General features: G+C 40.0%; 1 protein-coding gene across 4 annotated transcripts in view; it reads right to left on the reverse strand.

Moving 5' to 3' along the window:
* Nucleotides 1–17,219, reverse strand: part of Ric3 (RIC3 acetylcholine receptor chaperone) — a 52,062-nt gene extending 34,843 nt beyond the window's left edge. For all 4 annotated transcript variants that reach the window (XR_011374959.1, XM_070035244.1, XM_070035243.1 and 1 more), the window contains exons 1-2: nucleotides 17,055–17,219; nucleotides 487–710 (exon numbers count right to left, since the gene is read on the reverse strand). Coding sequence is in view for 3 of the 4 variants with exons in the window: in XM_070035244.1 (XP_069891345.1) it covers nucleotides 487–710; nucleotides 17,055–17,181 (351 nt within the window). In the remaining variant the exon portion in view is untranslated. The remainder of the gene's footprint in view (nucleotides 1–486; nucleotides 711–17,054) is intronic.
* Nucleotides 17,220–18,749: the final 1,530 nt, after the last annotated feature.

Here is an 18,749-nt window from a genome sequence, read left to right on the forward strand (position 1 = left end):
GGTACAATCATCATATACAGGGCCTCACAGAGGCTACTAGGAAATCACTACACCATTCCTAAGATCAAAACCTCTTTTTAAATCAATTTATGCCTTTTCAGCTTGCTAAGATGCTTAGTTGTGGGGAGGGGGGAGGTGTTGCTGTTGTTGGTTTTTTGTTTTTGATTTTGTTTTTGTTTTTTGATGAGGGAGAGGGACTTTGAATTCAATTGCTCATTAGGTTAGGAACTAGAAGGTCCAGGTTCAAGCCTTCATTCTGCCTTTCTAGTTGCAAATTCTGAGATGATTCAAATTCTAAGCCAGGATTTCTCATCTGTAAAACTGAGATAATAGCTATCCCTACATAGTTCATAAAAAGAAGGCAAGGTCTAAGAGAGGATGGATTTGAAAGATCTTTATAAACTCTAAAGGATTTTACTGTAAAACAATTGTCATGATAATATTAGATTTTCATTGATATAATACAATTAAAATGATTCCTCTTACCTTAAAGAGAATGTATAGTATATATAAAAATATCCCAAAGCCATAGATTGGAATAATCTGCCCCATCAGGCCTCTTCCACTACCTCCTCCGCTGCCTCCACCTGTTCCTTTGGCCTTGGCAAATGCCTCTGCAAGGTGAGACCTCTGGAAACGAGCCCCAGGGGTCTGGCCATCTGCAGGTACTGAGTGTTGATGCATTATAGGTGGAAATCGACCCAATTTTCCTGAAAAAAAAATAAGTTAACTGGTTCTTATCTCTTCTAGATTGTAAATATGGCTTTTGTTAAAACATCTCATGCATCAAAGTTCAAAAAAAAGGAAGTCAACTAATGGCCAGGTGCCAGCGTCTCATGCCTGTAATACTAGCTATTCAGGAGGCTCATACCTGAGGATCACAGTTTGAAGCCAACCCAGGCAGTAAAGTCCGTATCATTTTTACCTCCAATTAACCACCAGAAAATCGGAAGTGGTGGGGTGGCTCAAAGAGGTAGAGCACTAGCCTTGAGCAAAAAAAGCTCAGAGACAGTGCTCAGGCCTTGAGTTTAAGCCCCACAACAGACAAAAAGAAAAAAGAAAAAAAAAAAAAAGAAAGCCAACTTAAACAAATTTAAGTGAAAACAAACTGATTAGGATATACTGGTATCACACCAATACTAAGTATGATGCCATAATATTTAGCTATTCACCAAACCCATTTTCTCTTTCTTCTGGGGACACAGCAAGATCACATTCTTCAGCCTCCCACAGAGTTAAATACAACCATGAGACTGAGTTCCAGCCAAAGGAATATGAGTGATTGTGCTCCTTTAAGACCTGGCCATAAAATTTCCCATGTATTCAACTCCATGATCATTTCCTTTCTCAGGATGGTTGCTAACATCCATGAGACCCTGGAAGCCTTATGTTGCAAATCCAACTTGAGTTCCTAAATAGCTGTGGCACAAAGCCCTACACCACTGCCACCCCAGTAACTTAGCGCCATCTGGACCTGTTAGTGTAAGAAACAAACTTCTATTGTGTTAGGACCATTATAAACTTTGGAGTCTGTTACAGCAGTTAGCCACCCCTGTCTAATACAAATAAGGAAATGTAATGTGGCCTCAGGAGAGACCAAAACCAGAAACTGGAAAGCCATCAGGATCTAAGACAGCTACTTTCACATTCTAGCTCAAACCCTTTCCCTCTCTATGGGGCCATAAGGCTTTTTTCTCTGCTTTGTGGTACACATCTTTCTTCTTTTTCTTCAGAAAACTTCTCTAGCTTCTTCAAGCACATAGTGGAAGACAGCCACCCCCAAAGCTCTCAATTTGCATGTCTTTAAAAAGAGCCTAGCTAAGATTGGTCTTAATCCCAAATTCCTTGGAAGAAAGCTTTCAGCACAGAGCTTCTGGAAGAATCTTTCTTTTTAAAAAATATTTTATTAAGTTAAAGAAAGAAATTGCAGAAGACACTAGGAAATGGAAAGACCTCCCAAGCTCTTGGATAGGCCTACTTAATATAGTGAAGATGGTAATACTGCCAAAATTAATATACAAATTCAATGCAATTCCTATTCCCAATGATGTACATCACTGAAATACAGAAAACAGTCCAAAAATTCATATGGAACAACAAAAGACTTAGAATAGCCCAAACAATTCTAGGGAATAAAGACAACATGGGAGGGATATCCATGCCGAACTTCAAACTCTACTACAGAGCTGTAATAACAAAGACAGCATGGTACTGGCACAAAAACAGACCCGAAGACCAATGGAACAGAATAGAAGATCCAGAAATAAATCCACAGGCCTACAGCCAGCTGATATTCGACAAAGGAGCCAAAGACATAAAATGGAAGAAATACAGCCTCTTCAACCACTGGTACTGGGAAAACTGGGTGGCCACATGCAGAAAACTAAAAGTGGACCCCAGCCTATCACCATGCACCAACATCAACTCAAAATGGATTAAAGACCTTAACATTAAACCTGAATCTCTGAAACTACTGCAGGACAGAGTAGGAGAGACACTTGAACTAATAGGCACAGGAAGGAACTTCCTGAACAGAGTCCCAGGGTCATAACAAATTGGAGAGAGACTCGACAAATGGGACTACCTTAAAATAAAAAGCTTCTGCACAGCTAAATCTATCGCAACCAAGCTAGAAAGACAACCAACTAATTGGGAAAAAATATTTACCAGCAATATATCAGACAAGGGGTTAACATCCAGTATATACAGGGAACTCAAGAAACTAATCTCTCCCAACCCTAACAAACCAATTACTAAATGGGCAAGGGAACTAAAGAGGGACTTCTCAGATGAAGAAATAAAAATGGCAAAGAAACACATGAGGAAATGTTCATCATCCCTGGTGGAAATGCAAATAAAGACAACCCTGAGATACCACCTTACACCAGTCAGAATGTCCCACATCCACAAATCAGCCAACAACAAATGCTGGAGGGGATGTGGAGAAAGAGGAACCCTATTACACTGCTGGTGGGAATGTACACTTATACAACCACTTTGGAAAGTGAGGATCCTTAAAAATAGCTAAAGATTGACCTCCCTTACGACCCAGTCATACCACTTCTAGGCATCTACCCTGAACAACAGGAACCAATATACAAGGACACGTGCACCTCCATGTTTATTGCAGCACTGTTCACAATAGCTAAAATATGGAACCAACCCATATGCCCCATCACAGATGAATGGATCCAAAAATTGTGGTATCTATACACAATGGAATATTATGCAGCCATTAGAAATGACAAAATAATGGCATTTGCAGGGAAATGGATGGAGCTAGAAGGAATCATGTTGAGCGAGGTAGCCAAGAGCAAAGAGACAAACAGTACATGGTCTCCCTGATAAGTGGATGCTAAATCCAAAACATTAGGTGATACGACAAAAATTAACAGGACTTAATAAGCAAAGAACTCCCACTCATCTGGTCGAACCACTACTAAATATCCCCATGCTGCTGATCACATGTATACACCGTTATATGTTATAGACTGTGATAGACAATTTTGCTCCAGGAAAGTTAGAATGAACCTGTGACTTTAAATGAGCATCATTATTCCACAATACTGTGAAATTTGGGATATTATGTAATCACTTAATTACAATTAAAAAAAAAGAGAACCTCGGGGAAGGTAGGGAGGGAAGGGATGGTAGGGGAAAAACAATGTAGGGGGTAACAATGCTCAATAGGAAGTGTACTCATTACCTTGCTCATGTAACTGTAACCCTCTGTATAGTATCTTTACAATAAAAAATTAAAAAAATATTTTATTACCTTTAAGTAGTTCTACAAAGGAGTTGTACAACTCTTTTGATGTTGCCATTCACAAAAGCAGTTTATGAATATAGTGCATCTTGATCAATGTCTCCCCTTTCAGCATTCTCATCCACCCTCCCAATCTATCCCTTCCCTTATGTAATCTTATGTTATGTATTAATTTTTTTGCCATTTAACAAAGCAGTTTATGTGTACAATATATATATATTGATCTGTATTATTACTTCAACATCTTCATCCCCCTTTGGCCCACCCCTTCCCTTTTAATTCTCAGTTCTGTGGTATATACAATGAATCCTTGCCTGTATTCTCCCCCATCCCCTCTTCAGTCTCTACCTCTCTCCCCTTGACCCTATCTTCCCTTCTTTCAAGTACCCATTTTCTAGTACTTATTTTGTAGGGCTTTGACTTAGCAGTACAAAGGTTCTTCAAAAAAAATTAAACATAAAGCTACCCTATGACCCAGAAAATTCCACCCCTGGGCATTTATCCAATAGAGCAAAACAAGGCCATACTAAAGCTACAAGCACAACTATGTTCATTGCAGAATTATCTACTATAGCCAAGATATGGAATCAGTCCAAATGTCCCTCAGTGGATGAATGGATCAAGAAAACATGTTACATATATATACTCATCCATCAGAGTGAATGATATTGTACTATTCAAAAGGAAATGGAAAGGCTTGGAAAATATGATATTAAGTGAAATAAGCAGACCCAAAGTAATATAGGTTGTATGGTTTCCCTCATTTTTGGTATCTAGAATGTACCTATAAATCTACAAGTAAACATACTAGGTGGTAAGCAAAGTGTTACCAATGAATTAACTGAACTGTAATAGATTCTTTGGAGATACAAATAGTGTAATTCTTTTAGAAGACTAAGTCAAAGAATCCCTTTCTAATCAGGAATTACTAAGCAGACAGGATTCATGTAGTACAAACAGAGTCACAAGGGCCCAACCTTGTGAGTAAATAGCAAGACTTGGGGAAGGAGCATCTTTGTTCTTTTTTGTATTTTTTTCTTCCATCAAGACAGTCAAAAGTTAAGAGCACAGCTTCCTGGGAGCCACAGATGTAAAAGAAAGGAAAATACACCACTTCAAAATGCCATATATACAACTGTGTATGACAGACCACCAGGAGATAACATTATAAAGCAGAAAACATTAGAAAAGACTTCATAAATAAGGCTAAAAAAATGTAAACCACAAAGTAAAAAGTTGTTGGATTTCACTTCAACAAAATTAGAGATTTCTGTTTAATAACGAATACCACAAATACAATTAAGAAGAATAAAGACAGGAAATGATTTTGCAACATATAAAACTGACAAGGGACCTAAGTATCTATAATTTCCAAGGAGAATCTACAATTACCAATGAACATCACAGGAAACCCAACAGAAAAATGGACAAAAGATATGAGCAGGGAGGGAAGTCTAATGGCTAGCATTATACAGAGCTCTGATTAAATTCAATGTACTTATTTAATAAAGCAATACTAATTAAAGTAATGAAACAGTACTTTATACCCACCAGAAGGGGAAAAATTAAAATGGTGGAAAATAGAAAAAGCTCTCAACGTTGGGGGAGGCACCAATTCTCATGCATGGCAGGTACCAGTGCAAATTGATAAAGCCATTCTGCTAAGTAATCCAGCTGTACTTAGTGCCATTATTTACAGGCTCAAATGTCCAGCCATCCTGTGTGATGGATAAATTCCCAGGAAAATTCTCAATACTTACATGCAATATAAATATATACATATATACGTATATATATGTATATATACGTATATATACATATATATACGTATATATGTATATATACATATATATGCATATATGTATATATATGTATATACACACACAAATTACAGACTATAGACTTGTGAGAGATATGTTCACTGTGAGGACATTGTAGCAAGGTGTTTGAAATAACTGATTTTTATAATAAAGAATGGAAAATGAAAATGGAATGGATGCAAATGCAGAATTCTAAATATTTTAGAAATCACACTTTAGAAACACCTATAGAGACATGAATACATCTATAGCAGGGTGCTGGCAGTTCACACCTGTAATCCTAGCTATCTGAGGATCGGGATTCAAAGCCAGACCAGGCAGGAAAGTCTGTGAGACTCTTATCTCCAATTAACCACCAGAAAACCAGAAGTGGAGCTGTGGCTCAAAGTGGTAGGGCACTAGCCTTAAGTGAAGAAGCTCAGGAATAGCCCCCCAGGCTCTGAGTTCAGAGGTAGGGTAGGTAGGTACATTATGAGCTGGGAAGGGAACAGACATTTGATTGACAACAATGGGCTAAAAATAAAGAAAACTAAGAGAAGAACCTTGCACTGATAAAGTTAATGCAGTGCCATGAAGTGAGAATTATCTTTAATTCAACTTTGTGCTCCTTAAGAGAGAAAGAGGCAGGCAGGAAGGTAAGATAGCTACCTTGAAAGCTGCCTTCTGCCTCATGTTACTTCTCATCCAAGCTTTACTCCACTAATTCTCAATGGACATTGTGAGGCAACACGCTTCTTTTTAGGAGTAGGTCAACAGCAACAACAACAAAAAAGTTGATTTTGAAGAAAGACACAGACTACCATGCCACCATCTTTATTCTGTGTGCTGAAGACTATGTCTCAAAGGATCTTAATATATTAAATGGTGAGTACTGACTTTATGATTAGTATATACCTTCAAAAAAAAAAGCTCCAGGGAACTAATGTATGTTTCTCTCTCTCTCTCTTTTTCTGTCACAAGACTGGGACTCAAACTTGGTACCTCACACTTCACTTACTGACTGGCTTTCTACCATCTGAGCCATGACTCTAACCTTAATGTATGTTTCTCTTAAGAGAATCTGACATATCAGGTGTGTAGTGTTCAATTAACTAGATTTAACATTTGTAGTAATATGTTGTCAAACTTCATTTTACTGTGCTAAGAACTATCTTTAAAACATAGCATAAAACAAAAAATAAAAATGACATAAAAGGCATTATTTGGTATTTTTTTAAGATTAAAGAATAATGATACTTCTAAAGCATTGCACAAAACCTTTTATAGATTTCTCAGCCATGAAAATGTGTTGAATACCTATTATGTTCTGCTGTGGCAGAAGAGAGCCATAAATGAAATAGAAATAACAGTTCCCACACAGAACAATGTTTGCAAAAAGCACTATATCCACAACAAAGAGACAGGACTGAACTTCATTACTAGCTAAACTCTATGTTTAAATATTGGTAAAAATGAAAAAAAAATTAAACTTAAGAGAGGAGTCAAATGCAGTCAATGAAAGGAATAAGAGATTCAGACCAGTACAAAAGCAACAGCACACCAAGAGAAATAAGAATGTACTGATAAATAAGCTGAGAACAAAGAAACACTAAGTAGAGCTAACTACCAAATTAGTTTGGGTCCATTTAGGGAAGAACTAGAGATAAGGAAAGGGAAGCAGAGCTTGGGAGGAGTTAGAATCTGATAGTGTAGACTCCAATCAGAAAACTGACTTAATGAGAAAGGTGCTTGTAGGGGATTAATCTAGTAGCTGAGTACAGGGCCTAATAAAGAGAGTAGCTGAGTATTGGGCCCAATAAAGAGATTCTGGAAAGAACAGCAAAAAGGCTATTGCTTTTACTGTTAGCTCTGAGATGTGATTGCCTGAGGTGGGGCTATAGCCATAAAAAGAAAAGGGTAGGTCCCAAGACTATTACCATGTAATTAGCAGCAGCATTTAATATTGAACAGGATACAGAGCTGGGAGAGGAGGCAGAGTACCCCAAGAAGAATAATTTAAAGTACTAAGAAAGATCATGAAGAAACAGGGAGGATTTACAGGTTAGAGAAAACTAAATACATATTTTCCACACATTATATTTCATGTGGTGTTATAATTGAGAAAAAAATTATCAGACTTGAGTTAGGCATGAGAAGAAACTCTACACCACATAAGTAACCAAAACTAATTAAATCTGAATGAACTGTTCCCAATACCAAAAAGACTAGAGGATTGTGTGTATATATATATATTTTTAAATGAGTAAGAAAAATGAGCTTACTGAAGATTAAACAATAGCAAATCGATGTCATAAAAAGTCAAAGGACAGAATTACAACAACTGAAAAGCCTAGAAGAAACTGAAAAAAAAACACAAACCCGCCTCTAGTGGTAAGTCAGGTGTCAATATCTCATGCCTGTAATCCTAGCTACTCAGGAGACTGAGATTCAGAGGATCACAGTTCAAGAACAGAATTGAGCAGAAAAGGCTATAAGACTCCATTTCCAAAATAACCAGCAAAAAGCTATATTGGAAAAAAACAAAAACAAAAACTGCCAGGTTGGAATATAGAGCTGCAGCCATACAAACAAGTGGAACAAGCATGAAGCCCTGAGTTCAAACCTTGCTCCAGGCCCTGAAAAAAAAAAAAAGCAAATAGTGAGTAATAGTGGTACACACCTGTAATCAAAGCACTCATGAGATCATGAGAGAGTCAGAGGTTCTCAATCTGAGGCCAGCCTGGGCCACCCAGCAAGACCCTGTCTCAGAACAAAAGGAAACAAAACCAAAAATAAACAACAAAACCTGATTTCAGACTAATGACAGTCCCTATTTTTAGACAGAACATTTTCTAGAGAAATAACTGGATATCACATAAAATCTAAACTGTGTACCTGTTTAAGCAATAACAGGAACAAAAGCATAGCACTCGTCCCCCAACTTATGCATGGTTTTGCTTACCAATTATTTAGTTATCCATGGTCCACAAATATTAAATGGAAAACTCATGAAATGAGCAATTTGTAGGTTTTTAAACACAATGTTCTGAATAGTGTGATGAACTCTACCACCCCAGTCTATCCTCTGATTTGAGATGTGAATCATCCCTGCATGCATAGTACCTATGATGTATAGGCAATCTACCTGACAATCACTTAACAATTAAGAGTGACTGTAAGCTAGGCACCGGTGGCTCACGTCTGAATCCTAGCTACTCAGGAGTTCAAAGCCAGGCCAGGAAAGTCTGTGAGACTCTTTATCTCCAATTAACCACCAGAAAATCAGAACTGGCACTGTGGCTCAAGTGGTAGAGCACTCACCTTGAGCTGAAGAGCTCAGGGATAGCACCCAGACCCAGAGTTCAAGCCCCATGACTGACAACAACAACAAAAAAGTAACTGTATCAGAGTAACTGTGGGAGCATTGTAGTCTTACATTTGAACTTTACTCTTATTTTACTTAATAAAGGCAAAATAGTGAATTTTGCTTTTGTTAGCACACTGTTGTGATTTTTCTCTTTTATTATTGTTATCTCTTACTATGCCTATTTCATAAATTAAATTACCATAAATATATACATGTAGGAAAACTATACTTGCATGAATGGGTGTACATACATGGTTTGTAACAATTTCAATCTGGGGTAGGCACTTAAGAGATCTTGAAAACTATCACACTACCAAATATCAAATAATCTTCAAAGGAGGAACATTAAAAGTTATTTGGTCTTGCCTAGCATCAATGGCTCACACCTATAATCCTAGCTATTCATGAGGCTGAGACCTGAAGATAGAGGTTCAAAGCCAGCCTGGGCAGTAAAAGTCCATGAGACTCTTTATCTCTAATTAACCACCAAAAAGCCACAAGTGGAGCTATGGCTCAAGTTGTAGAGCTTAAGCCTTGAGCAAAAAAGCAAAAAACAAAAACCCAACACACACATACACACAGACTATTTCCAATTAACCACCAAAAAGCCACAAGTGGAGCTATGGCTCAAGTTGTAGAGCTTAAGCCTTGAGCAAAAAAGCAAAAAACAAAAAGCCAACACACAGGGCTGGGAAGGTGGCTCAGTGGTAGAGCGCTTGCCTTGCATGCTCGAGGCCCTGGGTTCGATTCCTCAGCACCACATAAGCAAAATGAAAAAAGCCGGAAGTGGCACTGTGGCTCAAGTGGTAGAGCGCTAGCCTTGAGCTGAAGAGCTGAGGGACAGTGCCCAGGCCCAGAGTTCAGGCCCCACGACCGGACCCAAAAAAAAATTAAAAAAAAAAAAAAAAAAAGCCAACACACACACACACACACACACACACACACACACACACACACACACACACACACACACACACACACACACACACACACACACACACACACACGGCCCACGACCGGACCCAAAAAAAAATTAAAAAAAAAAAAAAAGCCAACACACACACACACACACACACACACACACACACACACACACACACACACACACACACACACACACACACACACACACACACACACACGGCCCACGACCGGACCCAAAAAAAAATTAAAAAAAAAAAAAAAGCCAACACACACACACACACACACACACACACACACACACACACACACACACACACACACACACACACACACACACACACACACACACACACACACACACACACACACACACACACACACACACACACACACACACACACACACACGGCCTTAGTTAAGCACTGGTAAAACACTCCTGTAATCCTACTCAAGTGACTGATATTGAGGATTGAGGTTTGAAGCCAGTCCAAGCTGAAAAGCCCATGACAATCTTATCTCCAATTAAATACAAAGAAAAAAATTTTTAAGCAGTAAATGGAGCTGTATCTCAAGTGGTGGAGTAACAGCCATGAGCAAAAAAGCTTAAGAACAGCACCCCAACCCTGAGTTTAAATCCCCAGGACAGGCACACACACACACACAAATGTAACTAGTCTTTCAACAACTGTGAGGGCCATTACACCATGCTGCATATGTATGTGTGACACAATAAATTAGAGCCAGGGGTTTACACCTTTATTCTGACTACTGAAGTAGCTAAGATTGAGGGATCATGTTTCAAGGGCACCTTAGGCAGGAACGAAGTTTTAAGACCTGAACTTAACCAAGAAATGGGCCCTGGAGGTACATACTTGTTATCCTGGCAATGACAGGAAGCCTAAATAAGTGGATTGTAGCCCATGAAAGCACCCAGGCAGGAAGTAAGACCTTACCTCAAAAATAACCAGAAGAGGGCTGGAGGTGTGGAAGTACTAGAGTTAAAAATCTCAGTATCTCAATTTCTGTTGTTTCTTTCCCTTTCCTTTTGCAAACTTGTCCAGTCTCAAAGAACCCATTACCAAAAGGCATAGCTCTAGTTTTTACTTAACCCCCAAAGATCTTTCCTCTTATCTCCAACTCAAATTAATATGTCATTTGTGTGTCTAACATCTCAAATCTAAAAATGAAACCTATTTTTACTTCCTACTCTCCTGCTGTATTTCTTCTCTTATAGATTCATTCTCTCAAACCTTTAGGCTTGACACCCACCGTTGCTAGCATTATAACCAAGGGTATACAGGAGACAGGAGGAAGGAATTGGACTGCTGAGAATGGAAAAGATATTTTTTTCTCTTCATGAAGTTAAATGACCTCTACAGGGAACAACTCACCTTTTAGACCTTGGCACAATCATGTTTCTTAAAGCTGAATAGACTACTATGTTTGAAAAGTCAGTGATAATAAAACATTTAGAAATTTCTACTTAAGATAACTTTTTTAAAAGAAAAAGGTTAAATTCTGAAATATGTTGATATACAAAAAGTACAAGAGGTAATTATAATACTTGCATACCTATCACTCAGATTTAACTAAAGTTTCTTATATGTTCTTGCCAGTATCCTTTTAGAACAGATATGACTCTAGATTTGATGACTGTTACAATGCATGTCACTTCATAATGGAAATATGTTCTGAAAAATTACACTGCTGTACACTGCCAGCTACACAGGAGGTATAGATAGGAAGATAGCAGCTTGATCTGAGGCAAAAAAAAATTAGTGAGACCAGGTCTGAACAAACAAGTTGGGTGTGTTGGCATGTACCTATGATCCCAGATAGGTAGGAAGTAAAGTACAAGGATTGAGGTTAAAGGCTAGCCCCAAGGAAGAGTAAGGCCCACCGGGAGGCAGGAGAAGAGGGGGTAGAGAAACAACTAAGAGCAAAAAGGACTAGAGTATGGCTTATGTGGTAAGGCACTTGCCTAGCAAATGCAAAGCTCTGAGTTCAAACCCCAATAACTGCCCCCACCCCAAAAATAGGTGACTACAACATCACTGGGCAATATAATCTTATGGTAACACCTCTGCATAGTCTATTGACTAAACTTGTCTTTACATAGCACAAAGCTGTTAGACTTTACCTAATAAACCTCCATAAACAATATTCAATAATGTCGAGAATATTTTAAACTTGATATTATGAGTGAAGAGTAGTGCTGGTTCCACAACAGAGTGACTATAGTTTATAGTTAATGCCACTGAACACTATACCTAAAATTGACAAAATAATGAACTATTTTTTGTGCCAGTTCTGGGATTTGAACTCAGAGCCTGGGGGCTATCCTTGAGTTTTTTGGTTTTTGGGTTTTTTTGCTCAAGGCTAGCACTCTACCACTTGAACCACACAGCTCCAGTTCCAGAATACCAGTAGTTTATTGTAGATAAGAGTCTCTTGGACATTCCTGCCTGGGCTGGCCTCAAACTGTGATACTCAGATCCCAGACTCCTGAATAGCAAGGATTACAGGCACCTGGCATCCAACTAATACATTTTTATGATATATATACAAATATATACATATATTCTGCCATAATTAAAAAAGAATTTTGCATTATGTTACCATACTGTAGTCATGCTTTTGACACTTTTTTTCCTTTTTCCTGGGAATGATCAATATTTTGGTGCAGTGATATGTACAGTTTAGTTCATTCAAATTGCTATACAGAACTTCACTATGACTATTTCATGACCCATTCTCTAGCTGATGAGCACATAAGATTTTTTCTAAATTTTCACTATTACAAATGTTTTACTTAATACCTATAGTATGAACAGGATTTATGGTTTTCTTTTTTTTCTTTTTCTTTTTTTTGCTGGTCGTTGGCCTGAACTCTGGGCCTGGGCATTGTCCCTCAGCTCTTCAGCTCAAGGCCAGTGCTCTACCATTTGAGCCACAGCACCACTTCCAGCTTTTTCTGCTTATGTGGTGCTGAGGAATCGAACCCAGGGCCTCATGCATGCAAGGCAAGCAATCTACCACTGAGCCACCTTCCCAGCCCAAGGATTTATGGTTTTCTTATATTTCTTTAAAAAAAAAAACAGATTAACAGGTCGCAATAACAATATTAGAATATTAAAATCTACAAGTTTTCCATTGTAGAAAATAGCTGTGTCACTACCTCTAAGCACTTTGTTCTCTATAAAATGGAACTTCATTACTTATTGAAAGCATTCCCCATATTTAGATTAAAATTTCATTTAACATAGCATTTAAGCTTGACCAAAAACTTAAATGGATTTTACAGAATGAAGCTGTACTTTCCCTTGTTAATAACCACTCCTATTTGCTAAAAACAAAACACTCTAGCACTGTTAACAAAAAGCTTTCTGCAAGTAACATTAAACCATCTGCAGCATTTCGCTGTTGGGGCACAAAAATCAATAAAGAACTGGATGTGTTTATATTTCTGATGATTGTAGTTCAGGAAAGGTCTTAATGGGGCAAATAAATCAATAAAGAATTGGATGTGTTGATATTTCTGCTTACCTCAGTTCAAGAGAGGTCTTAATGGGCCAGTTCTTTAAGATATAGAAGCTGCTCCCTGAACACTGAAGAACTTGTAGAGGCCAAATTCAATTCAGCACTACTAAAGGTAGAAGCCTGCCTCTTCCTCATGTATCCTCCAAGGGCCCCATTTTCTTACCTCCCCTCTTCTACTTAACTCACTTTTTTGTTCACTTTTTCTGCTAACTTATCCAGATCGTTTCCCATCTTTTATCACCTCTGGTCAACAGATTCACCTGACATATTATGTAATTATGTGTCAATGTTTAGCACAGGGCTAACCTCATAAAACTCAATGTACATTATTCACCATCGTTTCGTTACCAGAATCATCTTCTTAAGACCTAATTCCAAACAACTTATTCTCTGACCAAAGGCTTTTAATGGTCTCCAGTAATGATAAGAAATTGTGTTACAGCACAGTAAGTGCTATACCATCTTTTCGGTGAGTTATTAGTTAAGATTCTGCCTGTGCCTCCTATTATTTAAGCAGAGGTTACATGAACCTTTCTAGAAAGGCTCACCATCTGTAAAATGAGTATACCACCTTTCACTTGTTACAAGATTACAAGTAAGCTCACAAAACAAAACACCCAACACATGTAGTAGGTACAGGTATTTAATTTTTTTGTTTTCCTCCCTATAAACTGAATCTCTAAACAAATGGATTCCGTAATTTAACAACAAAAAACTTTTCACATATTTTCCTTATTTCATTATGAGCCATAATTCAGCCAACCCGTCACCCTTATTCATTATATTTTCTATTTTCTTTTTTGATGTTTTCCCCCCTCAAATATATAAACATGTTTTATCTCTTTAGGTGAGGCAGGAGGACTGAGTTGCAACAACACACACACACACACACACACACACACACACACACACACACACACACACACACACACACACACACACACACACACACACACACACACACACACACACACACACACACACACACACGATATGGTGAGTATAATCAAGGGCAAAGCAGGGCAGTATGGGTTCGTTGTACAAATCTCTCTACTTTGGCTTATGTCTGAATTAAGTCTTTAGCTAAAAAAAAATTTTAAACAAGAATACTATATAGCCACCAGAGATGGAAAACAAAAACTAGATGGAACAACAAATTCTCTGAAAACAAAATTTGAAGGGCCAAATTTAGACAGATAAAATGCAACAAAGATCACTATATAGACTGTACGTTGTTCTAAAACTCCAAGTGAATAGTAGAAAATGATCTAGATAAGCAGCTTCTATTAAAAAAGAAAATAAAAGATTTAGGATTCAAATATACTGTAACAAAGTCAGCAATAAAATGCCAAAAATCTAAAACAATCCCCAGAAAACATTAAGGGTAGAATTTGTAAAGGAAACGGAGAGAGACAGAGACTAGAATTTCGTGAGCTCACTGTCATAGACTTGCTGTTATTTTACAGTTCTAGAAGTGGACTAAATGGACTGTGTTCAGCTATTTACAACTATGTCTTATAAGGAATGGAGAAAGGGGTTAGGAATGTTAACAGGAAAAAAATACTATTCTTCAATTTTCTGAACTCGCAGTCTTTCCTTTTTAATTTATTTTCCTTCTCCTATTTTGATTGAGGATATCACCATCCACCCATTCACCTACACCTTAAAATAATTCACAATGTTTTATTCTCCCTCACCTTTCACTTCTATTTAAAATGTCTCTTTAAACAGTTGTTTTTTTTCTTCTCCATCCCAATGTTCCATCCCTGCTTCAGTACCTATAGTTTATTTTGGGAACTTTATCAACTCCAAAATGAGTTAATTAGCAAACCCTTTCCATCCACAGCACTGCAAATGACACATTTAAGCCACAGGCAACTCATGTCTGTAATCTTACTGAGGAGGCTGAGATCTGAGGATTGAGGTTCAAAGCCAGTCTGTGCAGGAAAATCTATGAGACTCTTATCTCCAATTAGGTATTGGAAGTGAAGCTGAGGTTCAAGTGATAGAGTGCTAGCCTTGAGCACTAAAGCTCAGGGACAGTACCCAGACCCATAGAAAAAGAGGGGGCGGAAAAAAAGCTATTAAAATGGATGCAAGCTAGGCACAAATGGCTCACATCCTTAATCCTAACTACTTGGGACACTGGGATTAAAAAAAAAATCAACAAATAAAGAAAAAAAAAAGATCAGGACAGGGATTTGAATTTAGTAAACTTACTAGAATATGTCATTCAAGGTAGCTTTTTGCATTATGCCACTTCGGCAACTAGTCGAGCAAAAAGAATTTACAATACAAATAGGATCATAATCTTATAATACTTATTGACAAGGCTCTTTATTTGCCAGGTGCTAGTGATAAGACAAGCTTTCTACCCTTGAGGAAAGTTTACATTCTAAAGGTGCAATCAAAACACAAGTAAGCAAATAAGAAATTTTCATAGGGAACCTGCAGTGGAGAAACAAACAAACAAAAAAAAACCCCACACAACTGAATAGGGAACAGCAGGGAAAGAGGTTTCTTTTAACATCACCTGTAGCCTCTGATGGCTACATCTGAGCAGAAGCTTAACTGAAAGGAAGGAAGCTGAGAAGAGAAGGAATATTGAGAACAGAAAGAGAAAAGATCCTGTGATGGGAACACTGAATACACTACTTGGGTTGTGAAGGGAAGGGCTCATTTCTAATTTCCACTCCATGCTCTACAATATTCAGAAGAGCATCTTCCATTCGCAGTCAATAGTACTTGTTCAAGATAATTCAACTTGGCTTAATAGGCAAAGATGTTTTGGAAGTTTCTTTTAGGTGGGCAATATTTACGAGCATAAAGATTACCGAACGAATTCTGTGGGTAAAGGTGCTTTGCAATCGTGCTGTGTGTGTAGTCTGTGATACGCACATTTGGAACCACCGCCAGGGGCACAACTTAGAAGATGACCATTTCAAAGGAGCTGTCCAGCGTCCCGGGAGTTTAACATCGGCGACCGAACTGTTCAGTGAGGCTGCAGACCGTGATGTGGCAGGGATCGTTTACATGAAGTCACCAGCAGAAGGACTTCATGACATACCGAGGGAACTGTTCTCGGTCCCTTTCTCCTAGCCCTCAGTCACCCTGTCTTCCCATGCCTGTGACGACCACCCAATGCCTAGTACCTATTACCATCCTACCCATTGGCAAAGGGATAAAGAGATGACACACGGTTAAGGGAAACAGAGGAGTTCTGTTCATCTCCGCTTCTGGAACTCAAGACTAAAAACAAAAGGTACAACAACAACAACAATCCCGGGTCGGCAGGGGGCGGGGGGCGCCCCCACCATCGAGCTGGAACTACACACCACGGGACCATACCAAGTCCAAGGGCCTTGAGCACACCGAACCCCTAGAGAAGCCCAAAGGGTGGCAAGCTGGAGAACGGACGGCGGCCCGCCTGGGTGGAGCGAGCCGCGGAGGGGACACCCCGCAGCGGCCCAGGACACACGACGCGTGGAGGCCGCGGGAGGGGAGGCCGGGCCCGCGACCCGCAGACCACCCCCATCCCGCCCCGCCCCAGGGCCGCCCAATGGCTGCCCTCCCTCCCCTCCCCCCCCCGCGCGCCCGCCCGCCCGCGAGGCCTCGGTCCCGACGCGGAGCCCGCGCCCGCACGTCCCCGCGCGCTTACTTTCGGGGGCCGGCGGCGGCGGCTCCTGCCGCTTTCCGCGGGACAGGAAGGCCTTGGGTAGCAGCAGCGACACAGCCAGGACGAGCCCCGAGGCCAGGGCCACGCGCTGCACCGTGGAGTAGGCCATGGCCGCACCCCGTGAGGGGCCTCGGGGTAAGGGCTCCTGCAGCCACTGGAGCCGCCGGAAGCGGAAGCGGAAGCGCGGTGTAGGCGCCCGCACGCGTCCACGCGGCCGGCTGCACGGTACGGACGGCGTCGCGCGAGGGACAAGGCAGGCTCGCTAAACGCCCGCGTCTCCATCCGCGCCATCGCCACTGCGCGAACCGGGTGCTCTCGCGCTGCGATTTAAATACACTGAGCACGCCGCCCTCTCCCTCTGTCACCTGGGTGCTTTCTGCCGATTTGTCCCGCTCTCCATCCCCGCTGAACTCCCCGTTACCTTCAGAGCAAACTCTTTCCTGAGTGACCTCCAGGCCCTGCATGCTTGGATCTTGATCATGCTCCATCCCCAATGGAGGATTGCCTGTTGGCATAACGTATTTCTGGTTTCTAGAGAACCTTTGTTTCTACCTGAAAAAAAAAAATGCTTGACACTATCTACACCTGTCAAACACCTCCCCAGTGCCAGGCAACCAGAGACTTGAGCTTGCAGTCCTAGCTACTGGCCAGGCAGAGATCTAGAGGATGGAAACTCCAGCTTGGGGAATCTATCTATCTATCATCTATCTATCTATCTATCTATCTATCTATCTATCTATCTATCTATCTATCTATCTATTTTTCAAGACCTTCCATCTTAACAGAAATCCCTGGGTGTGGTGGCAGTTAACCATTGGGAAAACAAGTTCTGGTCCAGACTTGCTAAAGGCAGGAGGAGCAAATAATCAGGACAAAAGGGGCGGAGTGTTTGGCTCAGTCAAATGGAGAGCACCTGCCCAGTCAGGTTATAGAGTACCTGCCTAGCAAGTGCTAAAGGTCTGAGTTCACAATCTAGTAACTCCAAAAGGGGGGTGGAGGGGCTTCTCTGAAGAAACAAAACTTTCAGTCTGCCTCTACATCCCTACAGACTTTGATTCTTTGTTACTGTCTTTATTCATTAGTTTAGCCAACATTCTTCTTGACTATTTGTCAAACCTTGAATTTGGCAATACAGATTCTGATGAATAAAATGGGTTCCATGATGGAGCAGCTGGGTCTCTAAGCACAAGCACTGAGGAAATGTTCCAGCCTCTGGAGCAAGTCCTCCCAAGTAGAAGGAGTGGAGAAAGGTGAATTCTGTTGTTTGTTTTTTTGTTTTGGGGTTTGTTTGTTTTTTGGGTTTGTTTTTTTTTTGCCAGTCGTGGGGCTTGAACTCTGGGCGTGGGCACTCTCCCTCACCTCTTCAGTTCAAGGCGAGCACTCTACCAATTGAGCCACAGTGCCACTTCCGAATTTTGACTCCCTTTAACAGACAAGTGGAAGGAGTTCAAAGGCAATTCTGGAAATAGCTGCAAAGCAAGCTAAGATGAGAGAAAGCTCAAAGCTTCCTGGTGTATTCACCAAGTTATCAGAAATTCACTTTCGTGGCAGGAGGCTGACACTACAAATGTAAGTAGGAACTCAATTCTGAGAAGCTTAAAACTTCCAGTTAAACATGGCAGATGTATCATATACACTTATCTTTGTTGTTTTTTTCCAGACACTGACCAAAAATGA

This window comes from Dipodomys merriami, unplaced genomic scaffold (genome assembly GCF_024711535.1).
Source record: "Dipodomys merriami isolate MVZ:Mamm:240054 unplaced genomic scaffold, mDipMer1.0.p SCAF_25, whole genome shotgun sequence".
Lineage (NCBI taxonomy): Eukaryota > Metazoa > Chordata > Mammalia > Rodentia > Heteromyidae > Dipodomys > Dipodomys merriami.